This window comes from Calonectris borealis, chromosome 5, assembly GCF_964195595.1.
Source record: "Calonectris borealis chromosome 5, bCalBor7.hap1.2, whole genome shotgun sequence".
NCBI classification, from domain to species: Eukaryota; Metazoa; Chordata; class Aves; order Procellariiformes; family Procellariidae; genus Calonectris; species Calonectris borealis.
Window position 1 is genome coordinate 5,886,434 of NC_134316.1, and position 13,746 is coordinate 5,900,179.

Genomic DNA, 13,746 nt, shown 5'->3' on the forward strand with positions numbered 1-13,746 from the left:
GGTGCTCACAGAGCAGCTGCGATTCAGGTTAGAGCAGTTTCAAGGTGCTCACAGCACCTCAGCTGTCAGCCCGACCATGTCTCAGGACAGCTGCATGGATGGGCCAGGACATCTTCTTTGTTTCCATTTAATATACTTATTGTGGAGTCAAAAACCTCTTCAATTATGAAATAATAGAGTCTTGACTAAAGGAAAGGATGTTGTTATATCTGGAAATTATAGTGCCCCTGGGCTAAATCCAACAACTATTCTGCCTGGCTAGAGGATAGCAATTGTGGCTCTGAAAGAGGGAGTGTTGTGGAAGAGTGGAAGGGAGGTGAAGACCACGGGAGAAGAAACAGCACCAGCCTTTGCAGGCTAACGCAAAGCTGTGCAAGCTCTGTCCAGAGCCCTGCAGCACCCACAGAAAATTGCCCCAGCGCTGTGGGTCCCCGTATCAGTGCACACACCCCTCACAGAGCATGCCAGGGACTACTGCGTGCATGCAGCGCTTTGAAATTGGATTTATAGCAATCAAGCTGTGCCAGAGACAGGGAAATACCAATGAAACTACAGTAGGAACGTAAAGATGAAAAGTGGACAATTAATATGACTGCTTCATGTTTATTCTTTGCTATTAATATTAGTATTAAGGCTTCTTATGAAAAATATGAATCATTTCTCAAGGAGTACCTATTTGCACTGGGATCAGATTTAATCTGTGAGAGAGCTCTGCTGCTTAAGGGGGCAGGGGGGGAATTGTTTGTGCCTGAGGCTAATTTTGTATTGGGGGGGGCGGGGAGGGAGGGAGAAGAGCTAGAAAAATGAGTAAATTTTTTTTCACATACCTAACCAGAGGCCGGCTACTCCACACAGGTAACCCCACGGCACAGCAGAGAAGGGGGACCAGTACTCCACTTTTGTAAAATACAGTATGATCGGGGTAACAGAGATGAAAATTAAATTGAAGAAGCCCAGGGTAGAAACAAAATGAGCCGCTTCCCCGAAGTTTGCACTTCCAAGAAACATTTTGAACAAAACCTGCAAAGGAGAGGAGAGAAGAGGGTTTTAGACTTCATGCCTGTCATGGGAAGCAAAGTCCTCCTGCACAGAGTCCTTCACTCCCTTGGGGAGAGTGGGGCACGGGGACAGCCCTGACCAGGACAGCGTGCCACAACCCGGCCCCTTCCTACAGAACTTTTGCAAGGGGAACTTTGGTCTGATTTCTGCCCTTTCCTGCGTTTTAGCGCAGAGCGGGATACCACGTCACTACACTGCAGATGATTGCGTCTGTACAACAAAACTTAACCCAAAATGCCCTGAGGAGTGAGTGTAACTAAGAACCCGAAGACAACACTGTTCATGCAATGAAAGTTACAGGATTTGGGCTGTACTTGGCACTGTTAGGACCCCAGTGGCTTCCACAGCATAAACCTGCTGTGAGAGATAAGCCTAGCCTGGAGGGACTCGCTTCAGATTCACAGGTAGCCCAAGCCTCGTGGAAGATTTGTCCTGCACGAGCCTAAATTAATGCACTTCGAGTGACTTGTGAATGGTCGCAACATATTTATCAGCAAGACAACCGAAGTCTAAAGCTGGGAAGCAACTTCTCATCCCACTACAACTAAATCCAATCTCCTGCTCCGCTTTACACGTTCGCCCTCCCCGAGCTGACAATAAATACAGCCACCTTTAGCCTAACCTGTTTCTAACTCAGACACGTCCCTGCCTTCTTCATCCCTCACCTTCAAGAGCAGCCACTACTTTCAAGCAGGGGGCAAAGCCCTGCGTGTCTCTAACGCATCGCCTGCACCAGGCACACGCAGGGGCTCCAAGCCCAGCACGAGCGCAGAATATGCAAGAGAGCTGCAGTGCGGACCAGGGATGAGCCACCCGTCCCTGCTCAGGGAAAGCGGCACTACCCGCATTCAGGCTCTCCTCCCTGCTGCATATGGCAAGCCCCTTCGAAACAGTGTCGATAAACTGTGGCGGCAGGAAATGATTAAAACACGATCCTAAACTCCTTGCGGCATAGTAATGGAGATTTCATTAAAGGCTCATAAAGCAAAGTCATTCTGAATATTTGGCAGCTAACAACTAATTACCCTCATAGTAGATTTCCTGACATTGTGACATCGCCTGGTCACCGTATGAATGATGCAGGAGGGATGAATAAAATAAAACATTTATTTTATAGTGATTCGCTTTGTACTCATGCATTTTAACATCCAATGTTCAAGAATGTAAGAATACTAATAAACAGTTATGACCTACCTTATACAATGCAGATGTAGAGGCTGATCCAACAGCATATGCTACCCCGATAATTGAATCACCCTGGAAACCATCTGCATATGCCATCATTACGATTCCTGTGATTGCCATTATTGCTGCAACTATCTGCACAGATGAAGCAAAGCAATGTAAAGCTCAGTGCAATTTCATTACACAGAAAGAGATTATCACTGTGTGGGGTTTTAATGAGTGACTAGCTACTTTCTCTGACTTGAAGCTTTCTGGCTTTCCCTTAAATAGGGAAAATTATGTACGGTTGAGAAAGATGTAAAACATAATGAAAGTGTATGCATTGATAGTGATATGGATCTATAGCACTGCAAATTCTCCTGGGACCTATTGACAGAACACCTATCGTTAAGTATTTTATAAGCTAAACATCCACTTTGGAGATATGACTCCAAGATCAAGAAATTTTAAGACATTATGCCCTACTGTACAACAAGAGAAATATTGAGCAACGCCACCAATTTGACTTGAAATGCAAGCATTTAGATGGCCAACGTTCCTGGTCATCAGTCTAGGAGAATGACCCCTGTACTGTGGAATACCAGTGTACCACTGGGCGCTCCTCCAGGCTGCTCTGGCTGTGCATGGTATTTCCCAACAGTCCTGTCAGCTTTCTTGGACAAACATGACCAAATTTCTTTATGAAGCCTTTACCTTTCTGCTTAGGTTTTTGACCCCATTTGAAAATCCCAGACAGAGCTTCTAAGGAGCTTCAAAGAAAAGGAACAGAAATAATTAACTACACCGTATCTGAAATCCTGGGCCTTGACTCCAAGGACCTTAAGGACATGGTAGGGATCCGGACATGTTTTATTCTTTGAAAAACTCCCCCTCTCTACCTAATCGCCCTCAGCAGGTAAATACAGAGTCTGAATTTCAAAGACACTCAATTCCTAGCTTCCACGGACTGCAGAGGAAAATGTGTTTCCTCAGACATGTGGAAAATCACAGCCCCGTTTCTGAAAGATATGGGTTTTTAATAAAGATTTTTTTTAAAATTATATTACATTAAAAATTCTAGGTTATAAAACGGCTGTTCATGTACTAGAGCTGGGTGTAGAGCAGAAGATGCACAAATGCAGATACCCAAAGCTGCTGTTACAGCAGCAACATTTTAGGTTCAGACCCTGTTTTCTCTTCCCAGATATCCAGTAAATCACACAACTCCCCAGTGGATAGGCAAGGCATTCATACAAAGGAAGAAACTATGTGGTTCACCTCGACAGCATTAACCTCTACAAACACCGCCGCGCTGACTGGCTCCCAAGCTCAACTGCTGAGCCAGGCAGGGCTTTTTACTCCTTGCTCCTGCAGACCTGGTACAATTCCTGAGCCAACATCAATGTGAGATGGACGCTTGCTTCCTGGAAAACCTCATTAAACTTCATTTAAGAAATATTTACTATTAGACAAACCTAAGCTTCACATGCTTCACACCATAGACTTTAAATGCATCTTGATCAAATCATGTGCCCTTTTGCAGAGAAGCCTGACTTTCAGATCTCACACAGTTTTACCGAGAAAGAGTCCCAGAAAACCCACTGATACTCATACCAAGCAGATGTGAGTCAGACTGAGGCAATAAGCACAAAAATCCCACAAAACAATTTCAACAGAGCCAGTCAGTAGAGCAAAACCATGTTTCAAGGGACACACGGGACAGGGACACGTGCCTGACTCAGGTGAAGGTGTCCACACATGGGGGACAATGGGGAACCAAGAATCCTCTCCCAGGGTGGAGCCAATCTCTGAGACTACAGGTAAAAATGTTAGTGCTCCTAAATCCCATAGGTGTCTAGGCCAACACCTTCACTGGGGAACTCATCTCCTGGGTGCAGCTTTAAGTACTTCCCTCTCACCATTAGCCCTATTTCACCAGTAACTGAGGCACACAGGTATCCCCCTCGCATTGCAGTCGCAGTGCCAAAGGCAGAGTCACAGTGCATGTCTATATCCCACCTTACTTCTATTTAAAACACCCAAGCTCCAAGATACAGTTCGACAAAGTTGCCTAGCTGTCACCTAAACCTGAAGATACCGTTGATACCTCCAAATTCACCATGAAATGGCACTCGAAATCCAGGTCGCCCAACTTAATGACAAGGGCTGGAGTCACATACATACTCACAGTCTCTCAGGTGTAATGCACTGGTTCAATGAGATCTGGAAGGGCTTTAGCAAGAGGCGACCAGATGACTTCCCTCCCCTCCTTCCCAGAATAACACATCCCAGCAGTCAGGCCATGCCGGGAGGAGGGCTTGAGTCCCTTCATCCAGAGGAGGGACATGGATCCATGACTGCCATCTCTGGACTTAAGGCTCTGACCGGTGAGCTGCTGAGGAGGACAGGGGAGCACATTGCATTTTCCAGTGTCTAAATGGGAATCTGGCCTTCACTCCTTAAGTGAGTTGGGGTGCTGGAAGACATCACCCTCTGCTGTTCACCTTGCTGAAAAGTCAGGACACATCTGGCACAGGACGCACATACCATCACCCAAGATGCAGCAATGCTTATTTTGATCCCTGAGCTTACATCTACCCAAGGACCAATGAGCAAAACAAAGCTAAATTATCTTAAAAGAATGAGTTTCAGTCCCGTTCAGCGGGAACGGTCCCTACAGAGCTTCTCCCTCCTACCGTTGGCTTAGTGAGTAGTTCGTTAGTAATGTAATTGTGTAACACTGCTCTTCTCCTTACAGCTTATCCTGGGATATAAATATCACAGAAGTCCAGCCTTGAAGCAATGCAGAATTGCACCCAGGACCTCTCAGACATCAGCATGGCCCCTTCTATCAGTTTCCAGAAGCTCCTCCTTGCCCTGCTACACTGCCCGGCTGGTTTCATCTCAGGCTGCACTACGCATCTTGCCTTGCACATAAATTCAGATGTAGCACTTCAGCTGTCAGCTGGAATATTTCAGCTGTAATATTTCAAGCAATGTCTCCCACAAGGCGAAACAGAAAAGTCCAATGTAATTATCCCCTTCGTCCAAGGGAAAGGATTGAGATCTAACTCTTAGTGCATTCACCACTCAGACCCAGCGAGTGAGTCCTTCCCGTGTATTAGTGGAAATGAGTAGATCCATCATCCCCAATAGAAGATTCTTCCTATTGGGAAAAACATCTTCCCAGTCTGACTACACCAAATTCAGAGAGCCAGTCTCCTCATTTAATCAAATATTTAGAAAGCCAAGCACTTTTTTTTCCTGAAACAACTGAAATGATGGACACGTAAGGAGCACCATCTCATGAGACATTAGATAAATAAGACCTGACACTGGAAAACAGCGAGAACATTATTTAAGTTTCATGTTCAAAGCTCTTCCTGCAAATTATACACCACTGCATTAGCACAGTTGACCCCTGCCTAGCAATTGTCGTGTGTTTGTTTTAGAAACCTGAGAGCACGTCCTGCAGGCTCCTGTAAGCTGACAGAAGCAGCAAGGTCATAGTGAAGCAAAGCTGGTTGTTGTAGCTGACAGCTCGTTAAACAAGGCTTTTAATTAACAGAAGAGGATAGTAACCTTCTTTTGGAGCCTCCTAGGTAAGGAATTAAATTAGTTTGCCTCTTTTTTTTTTTTTCTTTTTCTTTTTTCCCCTGGAAGAGATAGAGGCCAACCAACATTTTACACAGAAGGATTTTTTTCCACGTGGAGCACAGCAGTAATGAGGTCCTGTAGTAAAGAAACCTGCCTCCAGACTACAGCCAACCCTTTTTTGGGGGAAAAATGTCCCCAAACCACTCCGTACCTACCCAACAGGCATTAATTCAACTTCACAGATGAAACACAACCAAGGGCTCAAACATGCAAACATTTAAGGAGGTGGCTAAATCTAAGTAACACAAACCAGCAGAACTACTCAAATACATGAAGTCTTTTAAATATTTGTGCTTGCTCTGCGCCAATGCTGTCTGGACTTCCAGAGTCCCAGTGTAACAGGGATACATTATTAATTTGTGAGATGTTCAAAAATGTCCAAGCAAAGAAGATTACGGTGCAGGCAGGGATTGTTTCCTGGTGCAGGGCAATAGGTACTCAAGGTACCTAAGGTCTATCTGCACTACTTTTATAGGTAAATAGCTATATAGTCATTGCTGTATATGCCCTTCTCATACGAATACCGTTTCTCCAGCTGGTGTTTTTGTCTCTCGGGTTAGGCGCAAGCTCCTTCCCACGCTACAGCATCACCGCTGAGGGCATGGGGCTCTCACTGCACAACGCACACTCCGGGGACCTCAAATGCAGCCAGGGCAGCCGGACCTCTGCATGGAGCCCCTGGCAGCACTTCTACAGCTAGTCAATGCTTCCACAGGCAAGACTACGCCGTACCATACGGTGGCCACCAAGACAGGTTTGTCTTTAGACAGTCCATCTGAAAATCCAGCCACCCAGCCTGGCGGCCAGATGCTTTCTGGGGCGTGCGGGAGCGCAGCCGGGGGATCGGAGAGCCGTCAGGCTGCTGGCCACTTGGAGACAGCTTGGAGACTGCCTGCAGCAACACCAGGCGGGCAGGGAGCTGGCGATGCTGGAAATCTGCTGCAGAGCCGCTGAGCCTTGACGGCTGCTGGTTCTCAAGCCCAGGTGGATGAAAGCTGCCTCGGGTACACAGGCGCCGGCTGCATCCCCACCTCTGATGCACCGCAGACGTGCCCGACGGCTCCCAAGCTCTGAAAGAACTGCTAGGAGCTGAGCTCCTTTGAAAAATTGGCTGTGCTCCTGGGTGGTGAGTGCTTTTGCAAAAACACTGGCTCCGAGTATATGATTAAGCCCGTATTTCTTTTCATCCCCTTACTGTCCAAATAACCTAATTACACTTGCTCTCTGAGAGGCTGGGGGGTGAAAGCAGTAGAGGCATTCAAAGCACAAAAGGCTGGGTCCGTGCTGCTTTGTCGTATTTTAGTTCTCAAACACTCTCCTGCGTGGTTATTAACATCACTAAGTGTTATTCTGGCAGGAGGGCTGCTGGAAAATGCTGCTAATTACCTTTCCAGCACCGTGCATCCAGAATCTGCCAGTTAGCAGCAAAAACAGTTTCTTTTATGTGCAGGATTTGCTGTTCACTTCTTCTGCCAGGTTTTTCTTGTGCAAACCTCACGGTGTTTACAGCATTAATACTAATGCATATTTATAGCAGTGGGGTTTTTTAGTCAGTGAAAAATAACTAATAACTGAAAATAGCTTTAGTATTTCTCACCTAGGTTTCTTTAAGAGATTAGGCTAGGAAAACACAATAGCTGTGTTTACTCTTCTAGAAAGAGGTTGCCTTTAGACAAAAATTTGCTTAAAGGGATCAAAATTTCCTATTTTTTCAGCTAGACTCAGTATCATCTTACACAAGTGTCTAGCTGGAAGCTGAGATGATCAGGGGACAGAGGAGGGAATTACAGCCTCAGAAATTACTGTTGATTTCTGTAAAGAAGAACTGAGGATTTCAAACCCTGCTTAGTTAGTCATAAGCAGGCTGAGGGTAGGTCATATTCACCTGACAAGTCTATATTTTAAATTGTATATGAAACAGATATACAGGTGTCTGGCTTTAGTACTGCAAGATGAAATGTCCGCGTCCTTACCTGCAAGGCACTATGGCTGAGGTCTGTGAAACACAGGTTCACCTCCTCGACTTTGCCTGGTCTGGACAGACCCTCCACTGAGCCAGTCCAACAAAACCCTCCTGGCAGATCCCTACCCAAGAGCTCACTTGTGTGATGGCACCCATGTCTTGAGGTGCTCAGGCCCTGTGCCATTACTAATTGCCCAGCCAGCCCTGTCTCACCGGGAAATTAGAGGAACTGTTTTACTTCAAACGATTTCCTCTTCCATTCCCAAACCCCAAGCACAGTGCTCTCTTCAGCGTGCTGGTGTCTGCTCCAAGAGCTAGATTAGATGTCTGTGAAACAGGATGCCTTTTCCTTTCATTTCTGAATCCTTCTCACACATTATTAATTGAAAAAAGCCACTGTCCTCATTTTTTTAAAAACAAATGATGAGTGTCCTGATCCATCATGCTTCCCATGGAACTTAGATCCAATTGCTGGTGGCTCCTTCTGCTCACAGGCATCACACCTGGCTCCAACCAGTCCCTAATGAAGTTCAAGGCTCTTGAGAGTTCAATCAGGATTGTACCCAACACGACCATTAGGCCTTGAGCCATTTCAACTGGGGAATCTGCATCAGCAGAACTGGCAGAAGGCCTAGCTATTCCTTAGCCAAGCTATAAAGTCAACAGTTTAAATTGCTGCATATTAGGAGATTTGTGTATGTGAAATTACAGGAAACATGCTCGCTTTCCCCCAGATCCAGGCGCACATCATTTTGCTCGAGTTCTTTTTTTTCTTTTTGCAGGGTCCATATTACTGCCAGGGAGTCGTATCACACTTTAGCGCAAAATACACCTTCATGCAAAATAGTTGCTGTCCCTTTTAATCTGTATTTGGCACATGCACATGTGTATCCATTTATGTGTATGTAAAATAGGGTGGCATAAGAAAAATACATTACCTATTGAAAACAGCTATCTACCCAAACAAGGAATAAAATTGCTTTGGTTAGAATGTAAGCATTCATCACTATGTTTAAAATAAAATTAATTGACTGTACTTCAGCACAATAACCCAAGACAGAATAGGTTTATATGAACTGGAAGTCCTCCTATTCTAATTCATCAAGTTACACTTAGCTGTAATAGCTTCCTGAAGTTCCCACATCATATTACCTCTGGAGTCCGAGATCTCTAAGTGATCCTCAGGCTTAGGTTTGCATCATAAAAATAAATCAGAAATGGTTTCATGGTATATACATACCATAATGCAGCAGTACTTTAGCAGCACAATAGCTTATGGATTTAAGGGCAATTATGAAAACAAGAGAGAGTTGAAAATCAGGCATGTCATTACCCTTGCTCCCATGAACCTGTCTTTCAGCACAATCCAAGAAAGCAAGAAGACGAAAGCTTTGTTACAACAGAATAGGGCAGAGACATCTGTGGCTGTCAGCTTCTTTAAAGCCAGTAAATACAGGTAGTTAGTCAAAGTCCACAGAATAGAAAAGGGAGCAGTCCTTTTAAGAAAGAGTTTCAGCGTCAGACCATCTTCACCAAAAATCCGACTGCATTCCCTATGAAAAGAGAAGAGTTTAAAACTCAGCTAGGATTTTCCTTAGCATTCACTCCAGCACAACAAACATTCATTAGACTTTTATCGCATTCAATTAAGTGCTTTTCCTAACTACTCAGCACACCCATAAGAATCTATTGTTTAATTCACATAGGAAAAACAGCCTACAAATCTTCTTAAAACAGCAATTTCGCAAATAGAAAAGAAGTAACTTACCTGGAATAACCACGCTCTACGCAACAATAATCCCAGGGACTCACACACAGAAATGAAGGTTATCTATAATGCACCAACAGTTCTCAGACTCTGCCTTCCAGGCCATGAACAGAGGGATTATAGCCGCAATTTTTTCTCCGTAGTTTGACAATTTTTTCTTGCTTTGCTCCAAAACCTGTTTTTATTCTTATTGAAATATATTCTCACGTATGGCCAAGTAAGCTTTAAGAATCGCCTAAAGAAACTAAAAATACTGCCAGACACATCGCCATGGTGGGAAAGTGAGCCACCAGCCAGTGGGACTGAGCCAGTCAAACAAGTGTAAGAAAAGGAAGGAAAGGGGAGGGAAGGGTATTTAACAGCTTTATTTTATTATACAGTGAAAAGTTGTGTTCACTTAGAGACATTTCCTTGTGGATTAAATTGCAAACAAAATCAAACAAAATCTCTAGCTTCCCAAACACTGTGTCACACACAACTTAAGTAAGCTGTTTGCTTGGTAGGATTTCAGGAAAGGGAAGAGTCAGCTCAGAAGACACTGCTTTTGGGGTCAGCACTCCTGTGCGACGTGGTACCTGTATGGGCTAAGGGGAGATGGAGTACTCAAGCATGCAGCTTGATTAAAGGCACATCACTGCACCCCTCCTGAAACATCTCTACCTTTTCCAAATTGGGAATGTTTTTTAGCAGCTCCACTGACTGCACTCTTGGTTAAAGGTATTCCTCAAGACATTCCCAGTATGCTTCATTTCTTGACATGGCAGGCTCTCTGACACATCTATTTAAAACATGAGAGGTCCCACAAGTGAACGCTTCATACAACCAAAAACGCCAACGGAGTGAACCAAGGTACCATCAATCTGCAACACATCCTTACGAGGCAACATTAAGGGACTAATCTAAATGCCATGAGGCCTCGGGGCCCCAAAGTATTCACAGCCAAATATGGCTGTGTTTGGAAGATTGCTAAAACACTAATTACATAGAACTAATTAGTAACTTCCAAGATTGCACTGCAATGTGAAGTGAAAAACACTTGTTATTTGGGGGGTGGTTGTGGCGGTGTACTAATTATCCTGATTTGGCTTTGCCTTTAATAACAGGCTCATTTTCAGGTCTCCTAAACCATTTTTAATAATTCTGGGGAATTCTGCAGTTAAAAATACTGCAGTTTTTTACTATTAAGAATGGAAACCATCACTCTTGTTTTGAGGAAAGTAGGATAATAACATCTATGTTATACATGAGATCAGCTATGTCTCAACCTAAATGATTTTACGATTCTATGATTCTACTTAATAACCATTCATTCCCTGCTGCCACTAAAATGACCTGGGGTACAAAGCAGTCATTTCTGGTAATAATAAATTCCTTTCTCAAACTCTGTGCCAGGGTGTCCAACAAATTAACACTCAGGCAGGCAGATCTGCTAATTATCTCCTTCACTCTAGTTGACCTCGACATTCTCAGAAGACAGCCTGTTTTCCAAAGATCAGAATAGAAACGTTACACATAGAAAGAGAATAGCTAGTGGTGTGTATCATTTATCTGAGATGCAAAGCAAATAGTGAAGCAAATAAATTGATGCTTAAGTTTGACTGTAGGCTTTGTATCACTGATTTCAACAGGAGTTAAAGGTGATGAGTCTCCTTGTTTGAGAATGGACCCACTGGTAGCACAGACTTGAATGTTTTGTTGAAATGCAGATATAGCAGTTTACGTTTAAAAAATATTTTTCTCCCCTTGAGACTTAGGTGGATGCAGAGGGTGATTCTGAGCTCAGACTACGTCTCACTTCAAGACAGGTGGCCTCTGACCTGGATGCACCATGTCACCATGACAGGATGCCAGAGCCAGGATGCCCCATCTCCTGGCAAGAACAGATCTGCATTGTGAACTACAGACCTGTACGGAGCCTGCTCTCCCCAACCCAGTGGGAATTCTGCCATCGGTTTTGATGCATGATTGGCTCGCTACACGGTTGTAAATCCAACCCGTCTCAGAAGTTGTCAGGATCTATCTTAGAGGAAACAAGCTTGTGCTGTATTAAAACAAGAGAGAAAGGTGCTTGGGCTGCTTACAGTAATGCAGGGCACGGTTAAGTACCCCAGTGCTATGCTGATAGCGTACAAAGGCAACAGCAAAACCATCCTAGCACGTCACTCTGGTGGAGTCTGCAAGGCAGCAGGAACAGCTCTTCTACAAACGTGCCATGGGAAATTATACTCCTGTCATCCATCGTGGCCCCCCGCTGCCAGGGAGATGCTGGGAATAAGCCCGGCGCTTCTGCTCCTCCATCCACGGGGAGGGCGGGTGGCTTCCAAAGCCAAAAAGGGATGGGGGCATGCCGGAATGGGTCAGGTTTTGTTGTCCTGCAGATCTCTGGGATGTCTGTACGCAGACAAACTCAGAGCTGAGTCAGGAGGATGGAGTCTGAGGTGCCCTGACTGTGAATCCTCGGAAGGAGGAAGCCTCAGCGATTATTTTATTATTCTGGGTTGGACTCTGTGGGCTGGTCAATTATTTGGGAGAGGCAGTTGTGGCAACGCTGCAAATGTTACTTATCTCTGAGTTCCCAGAAGCAGTGGGAGGGACCAGCACAGATTCACAGCTAGGAAAAGAAATCTGGAAGCATTTCACAGGCTCCAGGCAATGGGCTGCTGAAGCAGATGAAGAGCCTCCATCACACACAGCAGTGTACAATGACCAGACAAAACAGGGGCCAGCAGTTCCTCACCTCTCAATTAAAAATAAACAGCAAAGACTTGTGACAGGGTTGTGCTGAGTGAGACAGAGACCTGATGAATTCACCTCCGTGCCTAGGAGAACTCCATGAATAACGCTCAGTGAGTGAGGAGATAGGAAGAGTACTTTATTTTCCCAGTCATGGCTACAGTAGATTGCCTTGGGCTTTGTGAGGGCTGGTTGCTCAGTGGTTAACTCAGCCTCTTTGGCATGCAACTAAAATTAAACTTGCAGGAGTCCTCACGACATGACAGTGATTAAAACCCCGGGATCAGGAGAGATGGCTCCGTGGATCCCTTCCCATACAGATAATATCTGTAGGCTGTTGACTTAAAGGCAGAGACATATCTAAGGTCAGCTGACCCTGAAACTATGACACAAACTATTTCCAAATGCACAAGAAGTCTATTTAAAACATGCCCTCTAACATAAATAGCTCTTTTTATTTGCAGGTAGCCCTCAGCCATCAGCTCTGGGCAGTGTGCCATGCTCTCAGGAATTACAGCACCTCAGGCAGTCGTGTAGCTTTGCCTCTGGCACCCACTAAATAGCTTGTGTCGCCTCTTCTGATGCCAGCCCCTGCAGAAGAATGGGTTTATTCACCCCTGACACACAGCAGCCTCTGGAGTGTAAGGCAGCAGCTGGTTTTAAAACAGCTTACAGAAAAAAACAGAGCTAACAGACGCTACCTGGGGTAACGTGAATACGGCAAATGTAATTACATCACCTGGATTAAAGCTTGGCAAGACCACCGGTGACATTATGGTAGCAAGAAGCACCGCGGGACCTGTTGTCAGCACAAGTTGTTACTATGTCATTTGGTCCTTCTATCTAAATGATGGCATCTGCTGCAATAAAATGTCTTCCAGCTCCATTTCAGGAGACAGACACCAAACGGAGTAATGGTGGTTAAGCAACTGGTGAATTGTTTTCCAAGACTGAGCAAGTCTGAACATTAAGAAAGAGCCTGGCCAGCTGTATTGGTCTGCTCAAAAGCTGGACCAAAAGGAAAGGGAATTGTGCGTGAACCTCTCACATAAGCAGCATCTGGCTCAGGGAACAGCACCAAGGGAATGCTGTCTCCCAACAGGAATGGTCCAAGGGAAGTCCTGGTTTTGTGCTGCTGGTCTTCCTCCCTGCTGTTGAGCCATTCGGGGTTGGAGCAGCTTCAGGCAACAGAGATCCTCATCTCTCCTCTGAAAAGCCCTTTGCAGTGAAGATCTAGATTTGCAGTGCTATTCCTTAAGTGGCTGAGGAAGCTGGACTGAGCTACTGCTGCAACATAGATGGAGAGATTTATAGGTGATAAACTTGCAGATGACAGCAAATATCAGCTGCTTTTGGCTGTTTTTACTTCAAGTGAAGCTCACATCTTGTTATTTTTCTTGCT

At 44.9% G+C, this 13,746-nt stretch overlaps 1 protein-coding gene across 2 annotated transcripts in view; it reads right to left on the reverse strand.

The window, feature by feature from the left end:
• SLC35F4 (solute carrier family 35 member F4) overlaps positions 1–13,746 on the reverse strand; it is a 137,027-nt gene that overhangs the window by 2,471 nt on the left and 120,810 nt on the right. For both annotated transcript variants that reach the window (XM_075152463.1, XM_075152462.1), the window contains exons 4-6: positions 9,177–9,396; positions 2,254–2,379; positions 828–1,020 (exon numbers count right to left, since the gene is read on the reverse strand). In XM_075152463.1, coding sequence (XP_075008564.1) covers positions 828–1,020; positions 2,254–2,379; positions 9,177–9,396 — 539 coding nt within the window. The remainder of the gene's footprint in view (positions 1–827; positions 1,021–2,253; positions 2,380–9,176; positions 9,397–13,746) is intronic.